Raw genomic sequence first — 23,079 nt, 5'->3', positions numbered from 1 at the left:
GAGAACAAGGTGCCATTTGGGGTCATTCACAGGTCATTTATATCGCAGGCTTTTCTGTGCTGTAGCAACCTACTACTCAATGGGCCCCCAAATTAATTCCGCATTTAGTTGGACTTACTCATCCTTGGGCCAAAGATAGGCCTCTGTACTTCACTACGCGTCTTCCTTTGTGTTTGTCTTTATTGTCGAACGTTCTCCCTCACCCCACCTCTCTCAGTCCGTGTCCTGGCTAAAAATAATTTCAGAGTGAACTCTATGCGACTCAAACTGGAGAATGAACGATTGCTTTGTGTGTGTTCTCAGAGCTAGCTACTAGGGAGAGTACAGTCAAAGTAGAGAGCAAGGAAAGCGAGTGACAAGAGACAAAATGATAGAGGGGGAGGGAAGGAAAGCTGGGGGGGGGGGGGGGACTGACACGCTCATCGTTATCAGTAACTAGCTAATGGTTCCAGGAGTGCTCACTGATACTAATGGTCTATGTCACCACTTTGGAACTACTGTGGAACTTTCCGCAGACTTTGCGGCTTGGTACATTTCATGAAAAAAAAAGAAGTAAATAAAGGGACAAGGAATTTGAGGCATTTCACCCGAGTATTGGAAATAAGCTTCATTATCTGGCCCATTTTAAAATCGCCTGACCGTTAATCTGTGTTTGGAGCACAGGGCCCAGTCCAGCTTCTCCTCCTCTGGTGAAATACTGGGAACAAGGTCTGGGGGGGGTCTGGGGACCTATACGCCTCCAAAGCCTCCCAATCATGGACCCAGTTCAACTCCTCTCAGCCTCCTTGTTGTTGTGTCTCAGCAGTGAAGGGCACTCATACAACTTAGCACACATAACGGTCACCTTTGGCCTATAGGTGCTTTGCTTAAGAGAGCCTTTTTTCCAGGCTAGTCTGTGTTTGATCTGTTACCACCCCCGCCCCTCCCCTCTGTGTCATAATGACCCAACTCCCCCCTCCAGCTCACCTAGCGGTTCTGTCGCTGTTGTGACTCATGTCCTTTCCATTCCGTTGCCCTCTCTCAATTAAAAAAAGTTCAAACCTTCCGGACCTTCGTTCTGCTTTCCTGTTTCCACTAAACACACACAACCTCCCCGTCCTATTTTAGTCAAGTCCCCCCACTTTCCCTTTAGTCTCCTCCCTTTCGTCTTCCAGGCTTTTAAAGGTATGGAGGGCTTTCTATTTTGATAGTCATGACAGTCTTATGTAACAGGGCTGATTTAAGGAGCATGAACAAGAAATCACAACTGCCGCCAGTAACCGCTGATAAGAATTTTTAAATGGATATAGCATTCTAGAGCTGCACACTGAAACAGACTGGCCCATTACCAAGACCATGTCCATAACCAGTTACTGACACACCCATGAACACACACAGAAGGGTGTTAAAAATACATCCAGAGGTTTATGGATTTAGGTTATTTTATTTTATTACAAAAGTGCTCAGTATTCACCCAGAAGTATGTATGTATGTATGTATGTATGTATGTTAGAAGTCCTCCATGTTGCTGCGTGTGTCTCGTAGGTGTTTAAGTGATGCCAGGACCTCCTCTGTGTCTCTCTGTCCCAGCTGGTTCCCTCCTCTGGTCCTTATACTCACTGTGCCACTCACACACTCCTTCACTCCTACCACTGGAGAGTCACACAGACAGAGACGCGCACACAGACAGACAGAGACGCGCACACAGACAGACAGAGACGCGCACACAGACAGACAGAGACGCGCACACAGACAGACAGAGACGCGCACACAGACAGACAGAGACGCGCACACAGACAGACAGAGACGCGCACACAGACAGACAGAGACGCGCACACAGACAGACAGAGACGCGCACACAGACAGACAGAGACGCGCACACAGACAGACAGAGACGCGCACACAGACAGACAGAGACGCGCACACAGACAGACAGAGACGCGCACACAGACAGACAGACACGCGCACACAGACAGACAGACACGCGCACACAGACAGACAGACACGCGCACACAGACAGACAGACACGCGCACACAGACAGACAGACACGCGCACACAGACAGACAGACACGCGCACACAGACAGACAGACACGCGCACACAGACAGACAGACACGCGCACACAGACAGACAGACACGCGCACACAGACAGACAGACACGCGCACACAGACAGACAGACACGCGCACACAGACAGACAGACACGCGCACACAGACAGACAGACACGCGCACACAGACAGACAGACACGCGCACACAGACAGACAGACACGCGCACACAGACAGACAGACACGCGCACACAGAAAAACAGATATAGAATCAAAACGTTTTTCAGTTCTTGTTGAATGTACAATAATCTAATACGTGATTAACCACTCTTACCAAATATGTAGTTGTACTGGGCCAGCTGTGCAGAGCGGATCTTCTTATTTAAGGTGGCACCCACACCCTCATCCAATTCTGTCATGAAACCAGCCTCCCGGAACTGATGGACCACCTTAACAACAGAAGAACGCACATCGCTTGAATTACAGGCCTATCATACAGCACTGTTGTCAGCCCGGGGCTCTCTTACCCCAGGTAGATAGAGTAGGGACATGGTAGGATCTGCCATTAAGGAGGAGGCTACACGCAGCAGACCATGAATGAACAACACATCATAGTGAAACAGAAAGAGATGGCTAGCCAGAGAGGAGTGGCAGGCACCCAGTCAAAACCCTGGGCAACACTATGGATGAACTGTAATCTCGAAATATCTCATCTTGCAACCCACACCTAGTGAATTCACAGAGTATACATGAAAGGCTCCCAACTCTGGTCCCACTCATAGCACACCTGATTCAACAAATTCTGTTCTCGTTTACAAAGAGAATGAATCACTTTACAGAGCAGGACTTGCTCAAGTATTTTCTGATGACAAGCTAATTAATCACGGAGCAACAAAAGTCACTGATGTGTGACTATTTACGCCACAAAATCCAACTCCAGGACAACAGTCGTAATAGCCTAATTTATATCATTTTTGGCTGTAGGACTATTCAGCCTAAAGTAGACTAAATTACTGATGTTAAATGTCCTATTACTGAGGCGCAGAACTACATAGGTTATTACTGGAGCCAGGAAAGACCCAAGGAAGAAGACCAATATGTCGGTCCCCAAGCAAACTGGGCTGTTTATTGTGGAGCCATTAACACTCACCTAAACAGCCCATAAGCCACTGGTTGAGAGAAGATCTCAGTGATCTAGAGCAGAGTTATGTAAGCTGATTTAACTCAGAAAGTCAATCTGCCAGCAGCTCAATCAGCCACCTGGCCCTTCGCACAACTGTGCCACTTTTTCAGTGAGTTTTGGGAAGGGAGGCTGTCTACTCGATTTGCACAGGCAAATGCCAATTGAGTGGAAGTGAAGCCGTTTTGACTGGAATCAGATATACAGAATCTCTGAGTTGTCCTGACCTGGTGTGTGTGTGGATTTGAACACTCGCTTAGCTCCGGGCTAAGATCTGAGTAACGGCATTGTGTACATTCCACTATGAGGTCTGACAGAACGGTGTCTTTGCTACCTGGCTATGCAACATGAGAAAACAGATTAGCAGCGTATACAAGACTCCATTCCCCTGAGCCATACACACACATTACATACAGTAGTACAGCACAGAACAAGCCGAACTACAGGAGGATTTACTGTCAATGCGGTGACTGCCAGGCTTTTTACAAGACTAGTCTTGTGTGTAAGGAGCCACGTCCTGATCAAGGCCTCCGAGGCTTTCAATATGAAATACTGAATGCCTCAATTATCTTTAATGGGTGTACTCATCTGTTGCTGTGACAGAAATTCCTTGTCAGGTGTAACATTTAGAATACTGATGAGAGCCGCGTCATGCCCACGTGGATCTCTAGCGTCACCATGAAGGGGCCTCATGGTCTACATCCTCATATTCATTCCATCCCCACAGATCTATTCAACAACCTATATTCCCCCATTCCAAATCTAAAGCGGAGGCCTGGCGAAGTTCCTACAGAAACACCAAATAATGCCTTGTGAAAATGGGGAGCGGGGCCAGTTTTGGATCCCTGCATTAAATTCAAACTGATGAAGTGTGTGGGTGCTTGAGGGTCCATGGTTGTGTGCCGACGTTGTACGGCCCGATTAACGAAGGCCGCAAAGCGGCTCTGTGAATCGCAGGCCTGGGACCAGGCGTCTCAGGTCCACACAGTCCAAGTATTGTGACGTAAAAGGCAACACTGACCCTGGAACAGCACTCCCGGTCTAATACTCTGGTCATATTTGACCCCTGGTCTGATAAGTAGTGATTACAGGGTCGTATTAGTGGCATGGATGCTGATAGACATGTTCATGTCCCACTGATGGGATAATTCAGGCCATGGAATCTCCATTGTTACATTACACACCCCCAGGGTCCTGCTTTTTCCTTTCAAAGAATTGGTAAAACTCTCTTTTTTCACCATGTTAAAAAATGTTATTCATACAATTCAAATTAAAATGGAATAACTCAGTAGAGCAGGCAAAAGAATACAGTCTATGTAATGTATCCAACCTAGAGAAATAAACAACTGGGGGACTATATTTGGAAATTCCTTGATGTTGTTAAAACAGTATCAAACAAGATAAATTAAGGCTGTAAAAACAGGCACCTAAATAAGTGATTACTGATTTTGTAATTCCTTTGAAATAACCATACACTATGCAGAACTTTATAAATCTTTGGAAAACATTGGTTTATATAAAATACAACTTTGAAACATACCGAGTTGACAAAGGCTGTCTGTTAAATGACAAAATATTCTGTATAGGCTACGATATAGTTTCATTTAGTGCGATTTGTTTCACCTGGAATAATGCAATGTAATAACATAAGTTAAATAAGTATAAATAAAATTATATACATTTATTTAAAAAAAGACAAAGTCTTCCACAATAGCATGATAAAACGTAGTAAGGACATTGTATGCATAAATTCCCTAGTATGTGTGTGTATGTGTATGTGTGTGTGTGTGTGTGTATGTGTATGTGTATGTGTATGTGTATATTATATATTATACACATACATACACACACATATATAGAAATGTTGTAAGTTAACATTATAAAACTTTTATAATGTAAGCTGTAGCAGCCTTTTAAAGGGATTTAGGTAATTCATGTGAAACTGAAACATTTCTTTCTTTTTAGGCTACTTGACTGTTACGCTCACTGTCATATACTGCTTTACACCAATCAGGGAGAAGACAGAGGAAAAAAACTGTGTTTTCAAACAATAGTGTGGGAAAGAAAAACATCCCTTGGCCATTCTTCTGTTTCAGGTCAAAATGTTAAAGGTGAGCCAGTAGACCTGATCGAAATCAGTTGCAGAAGATGTGCTTTGTGTGCGTACAAATAATAAGAGTGTAGTTGTTTTGTCTTGTGTTATTTTGAAAGGCAAAAGAAGTTGTGAAAACTTTTATTTTCATATTTAAGCATCATGGCGTCGTTTACGCTTGATGCTAAGGACAATAATAAAGTTTCAGCAATACTACAAAGTCTGTTCACAAACAGCCGATTCAAGTTCAACCTCTCATTGTAACATTTACTACAAGTGGTCAGTTTCAGGTGACCTTCAGCAGAGTGATTTCTTACAGCAGTTTAACCTCCCAATGTGGAAACAGCTTTAAATTCCCTCTCATTATCACCCTTAGCAAAGAAAACCTTCTAAAATAAACCTTCCTTTGGACCAGAGATGGATGGATTTTCTGGTTGACCATGACCGAAAACCGCTTGACCAATAGGACAATTAAGGACTGCAGCTCTCCTCTCTAGACCTTTTTACAATCTTCATAGTTTTAATAAGGATAATAGTTTAACTTCCACATACTGTTTTGGATCATGAAGGTGGACCTGGTGAACTTCAAATAGGAGATAGTGCTGTCATCTCCATCAATTGTGGCTGTCCAAAAACAGTGGACAGACAATGATGTTGCCCTGTTCCCCAGCCCTAATACCCATTACGGTCTGGACAAGCACATACTGGTATTTAATCAATAACCAAAGAATCCTTCCAGACACACTTGATTTTGCACACTACAGGCTTGTTTACATTTACGCTACATTTTCAGAGACTCGAGACGCTAGATAATTTTATTGGCAACTTTACGCAACATCGATGGCTCGAGACGCCACCTTCTGATGTAGCGTGCGAAACATTTTCGATAGAGCCCAGGAGGCAGGGCACACATATATCGCCGTGATTGACAGCCACTATCCTGCATGGTACGTCTGGAACATGGGGGTGTATATTCAAACAATATGGAAATGATTACGCAAACTCAGGCAAGTCTAGCATTATTCACGCTTTCTCCCATAATGCAAACAAGCCCTAAATGAACACTGCGAAAGGTAAAATTACAGCGCAGGAGCGTGGCCCATTGTGGGACCATTTGTTGGAGTGAGCGAGTGGGGTATGAAAAGCCGCTGGTGTGGGGGGACGCAGGACCAAGAGACCCAAGCGGACCTGTAGTACTGACCTGTACGGCGTACGACTCACAGCTGACCCCTACAGGAATAACCATGACCTGCGCTGGAGACAACCACAGAGGCCTGGAGAGAGTGAGATGAAAGAGAATGTTGGACCAACTATTTTAGGTAAATATCAAACCAAACACAATACAGACAGACATTCTTACCATTTCCCGCCAAAACTCTCAGCCAGTATAGCTATCATGCGTTCCAGTGATCCAAGAACAGCTCTATGGACCATCACTGGCCTGTGAGTCTTTTCATCCTCCCTGACAGACGGGGAGAAAGTGAGAGGTGGGGGGAGAGGGAGGAGGAGGCGGGGGAGAGAGGGAGGCAGGGGGAGAGAGAAGGGGACAGAAAGGAAGTAGTTAAAAGGAAGATGATATTTTAGAAACAGAAACTTAACGAACCACATTGCAATCCAATAAAATAATCAAGCTCATCAATTAACAGAAGCGGCATCAAGAAACATTAACGACACCACATTCGACTCACCCCACATACTGCAGATCAAATCTGATTGGCAGCTGAAAGTCCAACTGTATGGTGGCGCACTGGTGCTGTCGACCAATGGCGTCCCTGATCTGGATGTCAATCTGCAACACGGGAAGATGTGGGAGTGTTTAAGTCTTATTAACTGGGCTCCGTTCAGGTGGGTCCAACGTTACAAAATAGACAGAAAGATCTGGTCCAATATTAACCTTTGGCCCATAGAATGCCCCGTCTCCAGGGTTAAGCTCCCAGCGCTCTCCAAACTGCTCCAGACTCCTCTCCAACTGCTGCTCAGAGACCGAGAGAGGGAGAAAGGGAACAAGTTAAAGAGAGGGAGAAAAGTTAGGACAGAGGAAGGTAGGGAAAGTGTGAACAGTGGGCCAGAAACAAGGGAAGAGAGAAGTGAATCATTAAACACAGTTTCCTTCCTCACAGGGAGAAGCAGCCCCAGAACAAACTGGACTGCCACATACACAGGGCTGTACTTCCACTCTGACTGGAGAAGTACCTATCATTACATGATGTCATCATGCTTCCAGTAGAGGAGACCGTGTCCTTTCCGGGAGACCGGGAGGCACAGTAAACACATTATACAGCTGACTTTGCTGGAGTGCCTTCTTTTGCTTGTGTCAAAGCAGGTGTGGTGGTGGGAGGGGCATTCAAATACCATTTTAGTTCTCCGATGGTTATGTATTAAAACCCAGATGTATTTACACTGTTACATTCGGTTCCATTAGAGTACATGTGAAGAGATTTGGCCCCAGTGTGGTACCTTCTCAGCGTGGTCCCAGAGCTTCGGTTCCCCCAGGCTGGGGGTCGGCCGGGTAGAAAGGAGACAGTGGAAGGAGAACCCAAACACTCGATATACACTCCTCACAAAGTCCAAACACGCCAATATCTCATCCTCCAACTGAGAGAGACAGACAGAGAGGTAAAACAAGGGGAGCGGGGGTTCAGAGAACCTAGAACGTACCACAGTAAAAGACAGTGTGACATGGAATGTAAGCTCAGGTATCACTCAGATCCACTTCATTTACTGTCTAATACAGGAAAGAGTTCTACTGATTGGATTAGTCAGAGTGGAAAACAAACCCCTGAAATATCATGTGAGTGAGTGGGTGTGTGTTTGTGTGTGTGCACGCGCACACTTTAATAGGATAAGTGGATCAGGGAAAAACATGAATACAATCCCACTTTCTTCCTCTGCGTGCTGTCTTGGGACTTTCCGGCATGAAGATCAGAGTGAAGTAAAAACATCTACATGACAGGAAGGAAGGAATATATATATATATAAATGTATGTCTGTGAGTGTGTGTATACCTGTTCTGGAGTGCAGAAGATGTGTGCGTCGTCTTGGCAGAACCTGCGGACACGGGTGAGACCACCCAGAGCCCCAGACAGTTCGTTCCGATGCAGCGCCCCAAAATCTGCCCAGCGCAATGGGAGCTCCCTCCAAGACCTCAGACGCTGTTCAAACATTAGGCTGGGAAATAGAACGGGTGTGTCAGTCTATGAGGGCTGACTGGTGACCCGTGTACAGGGAAGTTCATGGATTTGAGGCTGTGTGTGTGTGTGTGTGTGTGTGTGTGTGTGTTCTCTCACCAGTGGGCGGGGCAGTTCATGGGTTTGAGAGCATAGGTGTCTGTGTCACCTGACACAGTGAACATGTTTTCACTGTAGTGTTCCCAGTGACCGGACCGTTCCCACAATGCAGTTTTGTACAAGGTTGGGGTCACGACCTCATTGAAGCCACGCCTCCTGTACTCACTCTGGGAGGGAGAAGAGGGGACATGGGGGAGGTGTGTAAAAACTACATTAGTAGAGACAGATTTGTTCTGTGTGTGTCATCCAGGTTAGTGTAGAAACTGAGGGGCAATTTCCTGTGTGATGACGCAACGGTCATGGTAAAGAGTTCTGAATGAGAAACTGTTTGTGTGTGTGTGTGTGTGTGTGTGTGTGTGTGTGTGTGTGTGTGTGTGTGTGTGTGTGTGTATGTAATTAATTACATAATTAATGGATCATATAAATACTTTCAGAAGTGTCGTTTATGTTCACATTTCAAAAATAAGCTTTTCAGTCATCTTCAACTGGCCTTGGTTTACATGACAATTATTTGCTATACGGGAGTGTTACAGCAATGACAATGAAGAAAGGACATCACATTGCTTTCATGGCACAGCGGACAATCACCAAGTGTATTGGAAGATACCGGTCAATCCTCATAAGCCTGGTGGTTTTAAATATTAACATTATTACTGGGCAACACAGACATTCTATTTCCTGTGTTGTGTCAATGTGGTGGCCAAATGTATCCAACTGCGTAAACAAACAGTTTCACTGCCAGTTTCTGGTTTCAAAGTGTACCAAAAACGACACTCCCCATGAGGCTAGTTTTTCTGACGCTCGAGAAACTGGCCTTGAGTTTGTTGTTCTTTTCGCCACGTGACAGCGCCAAACATGAGTTTACTAAGACATGGTCACTTAGGATACTGGCACTTAGATGTTACATATACATCAGGAGATGATTATTTTTCCACAGCCCCATGTAAAAGACCACTGGTGTGCCTCCTGAATGTGAACTTAGTAGCAGTCCCAGCCCCTTAAATATGGCCACTTCTTTTATCCGTGTTGGACCTCGAGAAAATCCATCTGATTTACAATCACCGGGAAGACAAGCTCAACAGGAAAGTGGAGGGAGTTTTGCAGGAGTGAGGATGAAGTTTTACAAGCTTCTTGTGAGCTCAGGAGAGCAGTTAACCCTTTTCAGGTGAAGAGATGGAAAAACTAGTAGCCATTCAGGGGGTGTTGGAGTTTACTAAAGAACTGAGGTCCCTAGATTTGTGTTACGTATTAACCAAAAATAGTAGTAAAATTAAAAGGTCCATAGGTTCATTATTTTCCATATAATTTATGTTTTATATGCAACACAAAAACGGTTGTGTCTTTTGAGTTAAGACGTTTGTGTTTTTTGTACATGTTACCTTGATAAAGTCAGTGAGTGTGTTGTAGATGTGAGCTCCTTTAGGCAGGAAGAAGCAGCTTCCAGGACTGACATCATTGAAGAAGAACAGCTCCTGGTCCTTGGGGAACACATGAGGAAATCTTGTCATTTACTGTGGATTGAAGTATTTACTAACATAACTCTCCACTATTTGCTGTAAGATTTCATTCTGATCTGTTGTCAACAATCTCAAAACATTTAAACAGAAAAGTAAACACTTATTTACCTTGATTTCTGCAGATAAGCATTTCTTACTATGCATGCAAGAAAGTACTTCTGCAACTATTAAATTGATGAGCATTCTTGGGTAAGTCTATACAAGCCAGACTGTGCAATATTTACCCATTATTCTTTCCAAAAGTCAGACTCTGTCAATGTCTTGGGGATCATGGCAAGACAGCAATTTAAGTCTTACTGTAGATTCTCAAACAGAAATGTGTCTTTGTGGAAATCCTTTGTCAAGTAGAACCACACCATGATGCCGACACCACGTGCTTGACAATAAAGGGGGCAGTTAATCAGTAATGTTGTGTCTGTACCAGTGTTAAAGGGAACATCCACTGTAAAACACTACTTGGTATCTCTTTTTTAAAACTCCCTACATAGTTATGACAGATGTTTCAGACAATATTGTAAACAGCACTAATTTTAATAGTGTTTAAAAGTGTGCAAGGAAAGCTTAAAAGATGTAATTGACTAACTGACTGACTGTAATTGACTAACTGTCCGATCTAAAAATGTATATATTTTTTGGTAACAATTATTGTGGCCATCTGCTTGGTGGCAAAACAAAGGTGGGAAGATGGATGGATTCTTCCATTGGATTTGGCTCTATTGAACAAGAAAAAGATCCTATCACACACTGCGTTGCAGGATAACAATTTTTTTGAGAATTTGTAAAAACTACAGCCTAACAGAAGCCTCGAAGATATGCTTTTTTTTTTAAACTGTGGCACTACATGTTTTTAAAGATTGTTTTGCAATCTCAATAAACCTTGCAAGATCTATCTCTGCTTCTGATGGGACAGAGGAAGTGGTAGGCCTACATATAAAAAAAAATTGTATCTTGATCAAATTTATTAATTTAATTATCTGTTACGCCAAATAATACTTCTGAATTAATGTAGGCAAATGAGGTTGAATAATTATGCAGGGACTATGTAATAATTAAAAATTTTTTAATTGAAGAACAGAGTAAAAAATAATGTTAACTCTGACATATTTTGTGTAACTCCATCAGACAAAAAAAATAATATCAAAACATTAAAATCACAATGAAATCCATCCAACTAAAGGTTTAAAAGCTGAAGAGAAGTGAATAATTATTCAATCCTCTGTATCAGTGAGGCACACAATCTCCATTTAGGAAGGTCACAAAGGTCCAAAGCAATATGCAGGCCTGTCAACGACACCATCAATCTCTATAATGGAACCCTAATTCAATTCCATTGGAGTTTGGAGGCCAAACTTTCAAGGTGCCAGTCTCTCCAGGTCACTTCACCTTGCCAATACGCCGGTGGTCTCTCTTCCGTGCTTCCTCCTGTTCTCTCTCCCATTCCTCCTTCTCCCTCTCTCCTGGGAAGGCCACGCCCATCACACGCATCACATGGGACGAGCCAACCGTACTGGACAACGTTACAGGAGACGCCTTAACACAGAGAAGAGGGACGGAGGTCCTTAGTTATCCCTGCTAGTCCTAGGTCTCTACAGTTAAAGGTTGAGGGGGAATGTGAGACCGAGAGGAAGGAAAACCACAAGACAGAAAAAGATAGGTAGCAGCAATCTTTAAGTGCCACCACTTAGGAACTACTGGACATGGGCTATGTTTCCCCAGGGGACAATATAGATTCAAGGGAAAAGGAAACCAGCCACTTAAATCCCAACATCCTGCTTCCGAGGTTGTTTACACGGCCACTGCCATCTGTGCGCAAACTATGACAATTTCCTTTGTACAACACGACACTAAGAAAGCATATATGCTTGGAAAAACGTTCATCTTATGTGCATCATGTGGTTCCGTCTTGACCAGGAGGTGAAACAGGGTTGCCTGGGTGAAAGACTAATTGCCTGCAAGAGGTTTACCCACTTGTGTAGAAGTGAAACATGGCTCGGATCAAGGATGGTATTATAAAACTGGACTTCATCACAAGCACCTTAAAATACAACGCTGTCCATATGTATAGGGATGTGTGTTGTTTTAGTTCTCAACGCCACATTTAGTTGAAAAAACAATTACTAAGATGTTAAAGTGCAGAGTTACATCTTTAAACAAAGACACACACACACACACACCTGCAGCATTTTGAAGACCTTGAGGAGACCAGTGTGGGGAAGGAGCGGGCCATTGCAGACACCTATGCTGTCGCCCCACCTGACACCAACACAGAGCAGAAAGAGACAGGGGTAAATCTGGGGCTGGCCGGTATACACACCTTCAGGAAGAATGATAAAATGAGCCATCAGACTGGAGTGTTCAGTTGCAGAAAATGCTAAAAAAATGTCAAGCTTTATGAATAATTAAAAAGAGGGTCCATTATATTAGTTCATGACATAATTTGTATTTTATTTTTTACATCAAGTTATTTATTAATTGATTATAAAGAATACATGATTATCATTTGTATGATACAATTTTTGTCGCCTTGATTATAAACCGAGTCTATTTCGGTATAATTTACCTATTGTGAATTTAGTTGTTTGAGCACAACTTGAGTAAAAGCACTGTGACAACTGTTGTAAAGTGGGCTTTAAAAAATACATTTGATTTGAAGCAGAATCGTAAGCACATTCAACTCAAAATCATAACAATATTACGAATAGCCTCTAAGAAATTGACTTGTTGCAGTAACATTTACTGCAACTGGAAAAGCCAAGGGTCATTTGGTGAGGAGTTATTTCTCAAAGCAGTTTAACCTTCCAATTTGAAGTCAAAACCTTATTCACACACAGAATAACCTTATAGCCAAGTCAGCCATGCCTAACAGTTACACAACTTGTAAAAATCTAAGACAAACACTTCAGCCATTATGGTCACAACAGTTTAATTGTTTGGCCAGTCTACGGCCAGTCTGGAGTGACTGATCTCCCAGGCAGTTGTCCACAGTGGGACACAGCCTGGAGACAAGGTTAGATGTGGAGAAACAGACCTGTACACTGTCAAAGTAGGACCACTCATCTGTTCTTCAATCAACTGGAGTCTTAGATGACTGTCCTAGATGAGAAAACACACTCGGTTTATTTCACACAGGCAGATCACAGACCCACCCCTTGAATTACACACATTCCTGGATGATGACTATTATAGGCACCGATTAAAGACAACACATGCAAACAGTCCATTACACAAGCTGTAACAGGTATGAGGTGGGCAGCAGACCTACAAAAATAACATGCCCTACCATACTGCGAAGAATACAGATGAAAACACAGCAAACTGCCATTCATGCTCCAAGCCGAGTTACTGATAAAGTTGCTTTCTTATTTTAAGCTCACCTATAACTTCAGCACCTGCCGATAGTATCTGGATGTGCTTATCCTGTTTAGCTATGTTGAGGTAATATTGAAGACCATAACTGGAATACCAGCATGTCTCATATTTACTCAACAATATTAATATTATTTCTGCATCAGTGTCCAGACTAATCGAAGGCTCCAAGGAAAATCCATTTAGTGCAGAACAGAGTCCTGGCACATTTCCTACCACAACAGTGCTGTTCTGAATGACTGTTATGAATAGCAACCACTTCCAGTTTGAACTACATACTAGCATCCTCTTCCCTATGTACCAGTTTTAACTACATACTAGCATATTCTTCCCTATGTAGTATATAACTATATAAACTAGTGTTCAAGTTTAGGGTCACTTAGAAATGTCCTTAATTTTTGAGAAACAAACCCCTCACAGGTTCTCAACTGGCATCTTTATTAAATAGTACCCGCAAAACACCAATCTCAACAGTGAAGAGGTGTCTCCAGGATGCCGGCCTCCTAGACAGAGCTGCAAAGAAAAAGCCTTATCTCAGACTGGCCAATAAAAAGATTAAGAGGTGCAATAGAACACAGACATTGGCCAGAGGAAGATTGGAAGTGTTTAGAACAGAAAATCTAAGTTTGAGGTGTATGGATCATAAAGATTTTTTTTCAGATGCAGACCAAATGAGAAGATGCTGGAGGAGTGCTTGACGCCATCTGCGAAACAAGGTGGAGGCATTGTGATGGTCTGGGGGTGTTTTGATGGTGGTAAAGTGGGAGATTTGTACTGGGTAAAAGTGATCTAGTAGAATCCAGTTTGCGACGCCATGCCACTTGTATGACACTTGATTGGAGCCAATTTCCTCCTACAAGGAAAATGACCCAAAGCACAGCTACAAACTATGCAAAAACTATTTAGGGAAGATCAGTCAGCTGGCATTCTGTCTATAATGGAGTGTCCAGCGCAGTCACTGGATCTCCACTCTATGGAGTTGTTGTGGAAGCAGCTTGACCATTTGGTACGCAAGAACTGCCAATCGTGTCAATCCAACTTGAGGGAGGTGCTTTAGGAAGCATGGGGTGAAATCACCTGAACAAATTGACAAATATAATGACAAAGGTATGTAAGGCTATAAATTATTTCTAACCTTGTTAATGACTATTTCCTATTCAATCTCATTTCATGTATGCTTTCATGGAAAACAAGGACATTTCTAAGTGACCCCAAACTTTTGACCGGTTGTGTACCAGGACACCATTATCGACAAAGCCAATGACTGATGTCAGACCTGGAAGAGCTCCCTGACTTCCTGCGACGTCAGCTCCAGTCTGGAGAGAGGAAGCTTCTGGCTGGCGGCCTCCTCACACCTCGCCTCCAGCTCTGGTAGGGACAGGGCACTGGGGGAGACACTGGGGGGTTACTGCTGTTGACCAACACAGTGCGTGTATGTTTACAAATGGACAACTGATTTATTGGTATTTAATGAATCTCTGCAGATGTTTTACGACCCATATTTCATCATGTATGTTGATTAGGAATACATTCTAATTTAAAACAACCAAAAGCTAAAACAAAAAAAACTTTTCCCTTGCAAAATATTTATCAACAGAATCAAACAGTACGGGCCATACAAACATTTGACATATCCAAGATGTTGGGGAAACATCCCATTCTTGTGTGCTTTTTGCTGATGAAATGTTAAAACAAATACAAGGTTTTGTATGGCAAAATGAATTACACTCCAGATCTGGTGTCTTCCTTACAGATAGAAAAAGGGTATCATGGGAGCGTAAGAGATAGACATGCTTATACATGTGGAATCCTTTTGACTCCATATCTACAGTTGCTCAGGGAAACCCACTAAGGGAACAGGTCAGAGGAGAAATTAGAAAAATGAGAGTTCAGGAAACCGGTCTTAAAAGGAGGCCACGCAATGAACCTTTGAGAAACAGACACAAATGAGTCACATATTAGATGGAAAAGATAGAGAAACCAAATGAACATTTGTCCTACCTCTTCTCAAGCACATAGTCACAGTAGAGCCCAGACTTGGACAGGCCCTCTCTGCACACCTCAGCCCCAATCACCTTCTCTAACACCCCTGCCACTACACACACTCCTGTTCTCCATGCGGCCTGGGGAAAGGCAGAGCAGAGGTCAACTGTTACATCTCCAACTGACCCACATCTGCCATCTTCAATTGGTTCGGATGAGGGACAACAGGACTGATGGGACTTCGTTAATACCTGTTTGCCCTCTGCGGTGTTGTAGTCCAGCAGGTGTAATTCACAGTCAGCCTCCAGAGGGCGCAACAGCTCCCAGAGTTCTCCATTCACTCTGCTTACTAAGGCACCTTTTACACTGTGCAGACAGAGTGAAGCCTAGTTCAAGTATCGTTCTATTGCCGGTGACAAATTACACAGAACATGGAACACCCTTTTCAGAAGAGTTGGGAATAACTTTCAAACTATTCATTTAGTATGACAATTAATATTCAAATGGATGGTCCAGAATGTAAAACCAAAATGAAAAACCCATTCTTCAAACTAGTGTGTGTTATATATACACATATACATTCATATACAGCTCCAGCTAAAATTAAGAGACCACCGCACCGTTTTCTTTCCTTTCCAAAAAAGTTGAAAAATAACATTTTGAGTGGTCTCTTAATTTAAACCCTTCTTTTCCTCACTCAAAAGCTTCCTTCTTGACTTTTTTGGAAAGGAAAGAAAAAGGTGTGGTGGTCTCTTAATTTTTTTCCAGAGCTGTATATACATACATATATACACACACTCAATATGGGGTGTATAGGACTCTGCAGGGAATTCTGAAGTATAGTTAGTGATGGTGGGAGTAATATTTCAAAGCACAACTGAATTTGGACTTCTGATGTGTATGTAGTTTCTTGTGGTTATTTTAAAGGTATTCTACCATTTTAACATCTAATTTATGCCTAGGCCAAACCTTTAATTAGACCAAAAACAAGTGTTTTTCCTTTTTTGGCATCTATAATATCTGGGATGAAGAAATCCAGAGATCCAAACTTCACCGTCACCTGTGGGCTACACAAACACTGCTTAAAAAATACATTTAAAAAAACTACCCGATTACAAAAAAGTGCGGCCACAGGTTAAATATAGGGGAAACCCTGATATTTTCCAATAATGATTAGGTTTTAATTTTGATGTACCTCTCCTGCAACAAATAATTACAAAAATCTCACTGCTTTTAGGGTTCTAGATTAAAAAACAGACAAGTGTCTAACCGTGCATTCTGGGCGATGAGTAGGGGCGTGGTAACTCCAGCAGTGCCCTTTACGGTCCTGCCATTAGCCAACTGGATAATAAGGGCCTGTTCGGTAGCATCCCTGGTCCTATGCTGGCACCGCCTCTCTCTAAGAGACTCAAACAACCGCACACGCTCAGTTATAGCATCAGATGCCCGTTTCTGAAAGTGGAAGGGGAGCAGATAGGGAAAAGGGAAGAGAAAAGGGGAAATGGGTCAATAACATTAACAATAAACCACAAAAACAATGACAGAATTACACTATCAGGACAGCATTGCCCTATTACCAAGTCATAAGATTTCACAGACCAACCAGTGTGGAATTAATTTAAATAAAGTTCATATCATCTAACATACCTACATTTCTAGTTGCATATTTAAACAGAGAAGAAACCCAGTGTTTCCTTGGGACAAAACCGTCCACCTCGACCAACCCCTCCCCACCAAAGAACCCAAAACATCAAGATCCACACTACATATTATTACCACCCTTTACCTAGGGCTATACAGAAATATGCACAATATTGACAGAGGACACGCCCTCCCCAGTCCCTGAGCTATCGTAAGAAAGTAATACACCACTAACTAGGAACAGGCTAGCTACACAATGACACTGTATAGCTACGTTTTATTAACATTACACCTCGCTATAGGGCCTCTGAGAGCGAAGTATTGCCCGCAGTGACGAGCAGCAGACTGGCAAACGAGACAGCCCGGTCACGAGCATCCTCAATCCACCGGTTTGACCAAGTTTCTATAATCACATTTCTCACGCGTTGTCCCCTGCACTGCGAGCCGCCATAACACCGGAAGAATGAAGTAAAATTGACAACAATTGTGATTGGCCAGTATAAAAAAGGGTGGAAACTTGTAACGTGCTCGCACGTCGATGAGCGTAAACTGTGACCGAAGGCGCGCACACTAATCTGTAAAATATTCGGATGGATCTATTTCAGGCATACAGAGGTTGTAACTTCACATTTATCTAAAATGTACTTGAAATGCAAAAGTACCCGAATTTATTGAAAAGGCGCATGTTAAATAAAGGTAAAATGATGCCAAATATCAAATTACGCTTTCAATGAAACCATTCCAATGTGGGTAGGTCACTGCATCTGTGAATGATTATTATAACAGTATTGACCCACAGTGGGCAACCTGCTGGGTCCACCGAGCCGGCAACACACTATCCGTTCACTGACAGGCCACATGAAAAGAGCAGCATACATTGGTTAGACCACCGTTACATTAAGAGCTAAAAGCACTGACCAAGAATTGGTAATATGCTACTTTTAACAATTAAACTTGTGAAATGAACACTATGACTTGCCTATTTCGTAAACATGTTTTAGATAAAGACGTAGCAGCAGTAGAATTAGAGTCGGCAGGATAATAGCTGACAGCTGAGCATCCTTATTAAAGTCAACTTTGAGAAGTCTCGGCTCCTCTACTCATTTCTCAAATTCACATCACTAAAGAAAGCACGGTGATATGATCAATGGTACGTAGTCATTTCTTTCTACACAAGATACGATTCAAACCTTAGCCTCTGTATAAATTACATTTCTAGGGAACGTTAATTCTATTTTACTGGTATACACGTGACTGAATTTATTAAACATAAATGTACATAACCTTCCCTCAAAGGGTTGCAGTGTTTCTGTATTAAAATAGGCAAAAAAAATGTTTTCCGAAAGAAGGGGTTTGTTTTGCAAGTGCCGCAAAAAGGATCGTTTAGTGGTCAGAACATTAATCCGACGCTTGGGGGTGCTAGAAATATTTAACTGGGTACTATATAGAGACGATATAGTGTTCCAGAAAAGTAGACTTCGGCATAATCCTCAAAAAAAGGCAAAGGAGAGCTAGGTGATAGAATGGGAGTAATACCTGCAATAGAATAACATTTTCCGAATATGGTTACCCTTAAAACCCTCAGGGGGTCAGTATTCCTAATTATTTTTTGATTTGGCCAATGGGAAAATATTAAATGCATGAACATAAACAGAAATTGAAGAAATAACTATTAAATTAATTATGTTTATGGATTTCATCCTTAACCCTATATTTTCTAAACCTCCCCCTAAACACTATGGCAACTTCTTGGCTAGTCATAGAAATAGCACTCACTATCACACACAATTGTTCAACATCAGAATTGCATATGCAGAAGCCCACCACAGAAAGGTGTGCATTGTTAAAGTGAAACAGGTATGTTTGTATACTTTATCTCATGTCTGCCAGGGCTTTTCATCTACATCTATACGGTTTGGGGAAAAATTGTGAAAGCAAATTGTTTTGGTGCATGTCCTTGACTGCTTTCACCCATTCCCTTTTCTGAAATGTGAAGGAAATAAAAGAAATCTACTTAAAACCACACAGATGCTGCTGTAATGTTATACTTGGAGAATTTCATTAGACATTAAGAATTGGTGGTAAGCAGGCTACAATAACTTTGTTTTGTACTGCCTTTAGCCCAGATCAGTGGAGTTAACACCTTTTACACCATTCCATTGGTCCTACAGGGAAATCTCCACCCACCTGGGGTACAAGGGGAGTCAAAACAAACACGACCAGCATTTAACCACTTCCTACCACCAGAACATAATACATGTAATTGACTGATTTGGGAGCAGGTATGGGTGTGATAGAATATACATATATACAGCTGCATTTACACAGGTAGCAACTCAGACTTTTCCCTCCAGTAATTGGTTCAGTCCAATCACTAACCAACTCTGATTGTCTGATTGTTGGGAAAAAATATCAGGCTGCCTTTGAAAATGCAGCCAATGTGGAAGGAGCTCTGTGCAAGGATGTGCTGCACAGCAAGGAAGTCCTCATCAGCCAAGGCTGCTGAATGCAGATACAAAAACCTAAGGATGCAACATCAAACTTAAGTGTGAGTGTGGTGTGTGCGCACACAAGCAGAAAACACATGGTCACACACTCCTGGATTAGGATATTTTCTTCACTCAACAGAACTAAACGCACAATGGGATTAATAGCACCAGACTACCGCAGTCTAGTCCCATACGGTACAGTACTGTCTTTATGTCAGTGCTCTGCGGTCAATAAGTTGTTACTCTGCTTGTCCCTGTAACCAATCAACTCATAGTCCCTACTCCTATGTACTTTACAGAATGAAAGTTCTGGATAGGTGTAAATGGGTAATAGTCGTGTCTTGCCACCGAGAGGCTGGAGGGAGATTACACCTTAACAATCCTTCCAGATCTAAAAGCACCTAAACGGTGAGGCCAAGAGGTGGATTTCGGAATTGACCATAGCACTGTGTAGAGGCTGTCTTTAAAGCTCCATTCAACACTCCATTGAGAGGTTTTAACGGTACGTCTTGTTGACTGCCCGTCTAAATTGTAACTGTGGAAGATAAATATTCAAAATTATTGACCTACAGGAACAATAAATGGTAGAGAAGTTGCAACGGAAAGGATTGGACACAAAGATTAATGATAAAGCATCATTGATGATCATAATAAGAATGGCAATGCATCTCATCAAGAGAAAAACAGAATACAACCCTCCCCAAATATGGTGAATGCAGACCACACACACACACACAGTCAGGTTTCTCAACTCCTAAGGTACTTAAACACACCTATTTTAAACTCAGGAACACATTAAACTTCTATTATTATTTACACAAACTGTTCAAAGAAAAGTTACATATGTTAATCTGTCCTGATGGTCAGCAGTGGCTTGAGTTATAAGCCAAGTCAGTAAACTGTACAGCAGGGCAACTAGACAAACCAATCAGGGAATAATGACCAGGTACATACGAATACATTCTCATACAGAAAGAATAGTAGCAGATGTGTAGCACTGATTGAAGACACCATAGCTTTGATTCTAAGTTTATGGCAGAACCCCAAAATAAACTGATGAGCCTTAACACTGAAGCAAATGTAGATGAGCATTTGCCATTGTCTTGATTGGTAATTAACAAATTACTTTTCATTGGTGAAATGTGGTATTCTACAGTTCCAAACGTTGATCAAGGAAGTTGTCAGAAGAAGGATAAACAACAACTAGGAAAGGAAACAGTTGGGGAAAAGGAACTGGACAGAAAAAGGGCTGAACAAAACAGAAATAATAACACATTGAAAGAAAAACAAACATTGAAAATGCCTCTATCCCTCGTTGGCTGCACATGCATAGGTAAGTATAGATATTTACATCTGACATCATGTTTCAGCCACGCATAACAAAAACCACAGCATGAAATCCCAAATAACTCAGAACAAATGACCAGTTTAAAAAAAAAAAAAAAAAAAGAATTTGTATTGTCAGAAATAACATTTCAACAGTGCAATTAAGTCTTGAATATTTGGACATAAAGAAAAGTACTGCAATAATTACAACCGCGGCGATTGTGATCTTGCCAGTATCCATGACAGTGACGGTGTCAAAAAAAGCAGTACCCTCCCCTGGTTGGGTTCAAACCTTGCTTTATTAGTCTGTACCTCAACAGCCCTTACACTGGATGATTCTTCACTCTCATCCCCTCTCTCCTCCTTTTGCTCTCTCCCTCTCAGTTTGAAGAGATGAAGACAAAGTGGCAGTTGGATTGAGCAACAAGAAGCATGAACACACGTTTGCCTTGATGTGTCAGTAAAGCTTCTTTACAGTCGTATCAATCACAAGTTAGATAAGAGATCCATCTCCTCTTTACATAAACAGATTTAATAGTTGTAACACAGCCACCTCAGTCTATACATTTAAAAGCTAAGAAATATACAGAGAGAGAGACCAGAAGAACAGAAAGTGAAAAACATGGTTATTTACATAATAGACTGGCTGCGTGTTATCGTGGAGGAACTGCACATCACACTGATCATTCACACACTATTGAACACTCATTGGCTGACCCATTACTACCGAGAAGGGCTATTTCAGACACACACCAACACCTTCCTCAACCCCCCCCCATCCCCCTCTCTCTTTCTCACTCTCATTCACTCTCCTTCATTCTCTGAAAGTGTTGAAATCAGGTTAACCACCTAGGAGGTGGAGGAGAGCTGAAGTGAAAGAGAATAACCACCTGTTTTTTTTCCTCCCTATTTGCTTGTCGTCTTCCTTCTAGTTCACCGCCCCATCTTTCTTTTGTGAGGAGTAGAGAACACTGTTGCTCCTGAGGATTGGAGGAGAGGAGTTGGGGAGGCAAATTTTGATTTGGTTACTCATTTCATCCATAGTGCTCTGTGTATAATGGCTAAGCTGGTACTGTATGGTGAGGTGAAGAGCTAGTTTGTATGCAGGTGTGCTCAGCTGAATGTAGTACAGTGAATGACTACACTAGAGTTAACACACAGAGGATGGACTAAGGTCATACCAAAATGCTTCTACACGCCACCCCGGCTAGCTGGGGGAGTTTCTGGAAAATCAGCTGGTTGCGGACTAATACTTCAATAGCGTGGAGGTAAGAAAGGTCTTTTTGGGGGGTAGAATGGACCACCTCTGCCCCCGCCAAAGGGAGGGCCAGGACGCTTGCCCCCACGAAAAATGGGTTGGTCTCGGTTGAGATGCGGGTGGGAAGGGGGGCCACGAGGGTGGAGAAGAGGTCTCTGGGGAACGGGGAGGGAGAGGATGGGGGGACGGGGGATGGGGGAGGGCAGACGCAGGAGGGAGAGGGGGGCGGAGGGGCGACTAGGGTGGTTGGTGTGTCGAGGCTGACCGGGAGGGCTAGCTGGAGGGCGCTGGAGCTGAGGTGCTTGTGGGCAGGGAGGGAGGGGGTCGCCGGAGGGAGACGGAGGGGTAGAGGACGGAGAGGGGGGCTGCGGGGGAAGGTTAAGGCCATCCTTAACTCGGCCCAGTAAGGGAGGGGGGGCACCAGGGGTTCCAGGGCGGTGGAGGGGGGGTGCATGGCGAGGGGGGAAATGCTCTTTGACCGTGCCGGGACGAGGCATCTTAGGGGGTTCGCCTAACAGGGAAGACATGAGGGGAGGGGGTCCACCTTTACCGCCTCTTGGTCCCCCTCCCAGCCCCCCGCGGTCCGCTCCCCCCTCTGAATGGGCCTGGGGAGGGATCGGCAGCTGGCGATCGATGGGGACTAGCACCCCACCTACCATGACTGCCGATGGAGGGAGGAAGTTGCGAGGGGGCGGAGGTGGCTGGGGCATAGGAGGGGGTGGGGGTCGTGGGATGGGGGGAGGAGGGGAGTTGAAGAAGGGAGGAGGGGGGTGATGAAGATGGGAGGGGAGAGCACCCTGGGGGCTTTCCCCATGGTAGGGGGGCATTTGGAACGGAGGCGGGGGTCCGTGCGGGTGAGGATGGGGGTGAGGAGGGGGATTGGGGTGAGGAGGGAGAAGGTGGTGTGGGGGCGG

General features: G+C 43.3%; 1 protein-coding gene across 2 annotated transcripts; it reads right to left on the bottom strand.

The window, feature by feature from the left end:
- Positions 1 to 1,403: 1,403 nt before the first annotated feature.
- Positions 1,404 to 22,729, bottom strand: tars2 (threonyl-tRNA synthetase 2, mitochondrial). 2 transcript variants are annotated; one of them, XM_034288844.1, is made up of 19 exons: positions 22,089 to 22,729; positions 21,798 to 21,887; positions 16,722 to 16,903; positions 15,703 to 15,817; positions 15,470 to 15,591; positions 14,745 to 14,853; positions 13,131 to 13,195; positions 12,277 to 12,355; positions 11,486 to 11,632; positions 9,965 to 10,063; positions 8,586 to 8,752; positions 8,304 to 8,466; positions 7,756 to 7,893; positions 7,193 to 7,270; positions 6,987 to 7,087; positions 6,659 to 6,760; positions 6,500 to 6,572; positions 2,361 to 2,475; positions 1,404 to 1,631 (listed from the first exon to the last, which is right to left on the bottom strand). In XM_034288844.1, the coding sequence occupies exons 1-19, from the start codon at positions 22,617 to 22,619 to the stop codon at positions 1,489 to 1,491; spliced, it is 2,619 nt and encodes an 872-aa protein (XP_034144735.1). In that variant the 5' UTR covers positions 22,620 to 22,729; the 3' UTR covers positions 1,404 to 1,488. The 2 variants fall into 2 exon arrangements, with proteins under 2 accessions (XP_034144735.1, XP_010883111.1); XM_010884809.4 differs by lacking the exons at positions 21,798 to 21,887; positions 22,089 to 22,729 and adding an exon at positions 17,385 to 17,566.
- Between the last annotated feature and the right edge of the window lie 350 nt (positions 22,730 to 23,079).

The sequence above is a fragment of the Esox lucius genome, chromosome 20 (assembly GCF_011004845.1).
Source record: "Esox lucius isolate fEsoLuc1 chromosome 20, fEsoLuc1.pri, whole genome shotgun sequence".
In the NCBI taxonomy this organism is placed as follows: Eukaryota; Metazoa; Chordata; class Actinopteri; order Esociformes; family Esocidae; genus Esox; species Esox lucius.
Note: the sequence above shows the minus strand (reverse complement) of the source record. Positions and strands in the feature narration are given on the sequence as shown.

Excerpts from the sequence above, each read along its gene's own strand:
- tars2 (XM_034288844.1), bottom strand. The coding sequence starts at position 22,619 with ATGCACCCCCCCTCCACCGCCCTGGAACCCCTGGTGCCCCCCCTCCCT. Across the intron at positions 16,904-21,797 it reads ATAGGGAGGAAAAAAAACAG|AAACGGGCATCTGATGCTAT; the intron begins GTGGTTATTCTC and ends TTCCACTTTCAG. Across the intron at positions 15,592-15,702 it reads ACACCGCAGAGGGCAAACAG|GCCGCATGGAGAACAGGAGT; the intron begins GTATTAACGAAG and ends GCCTTTCCCCAG.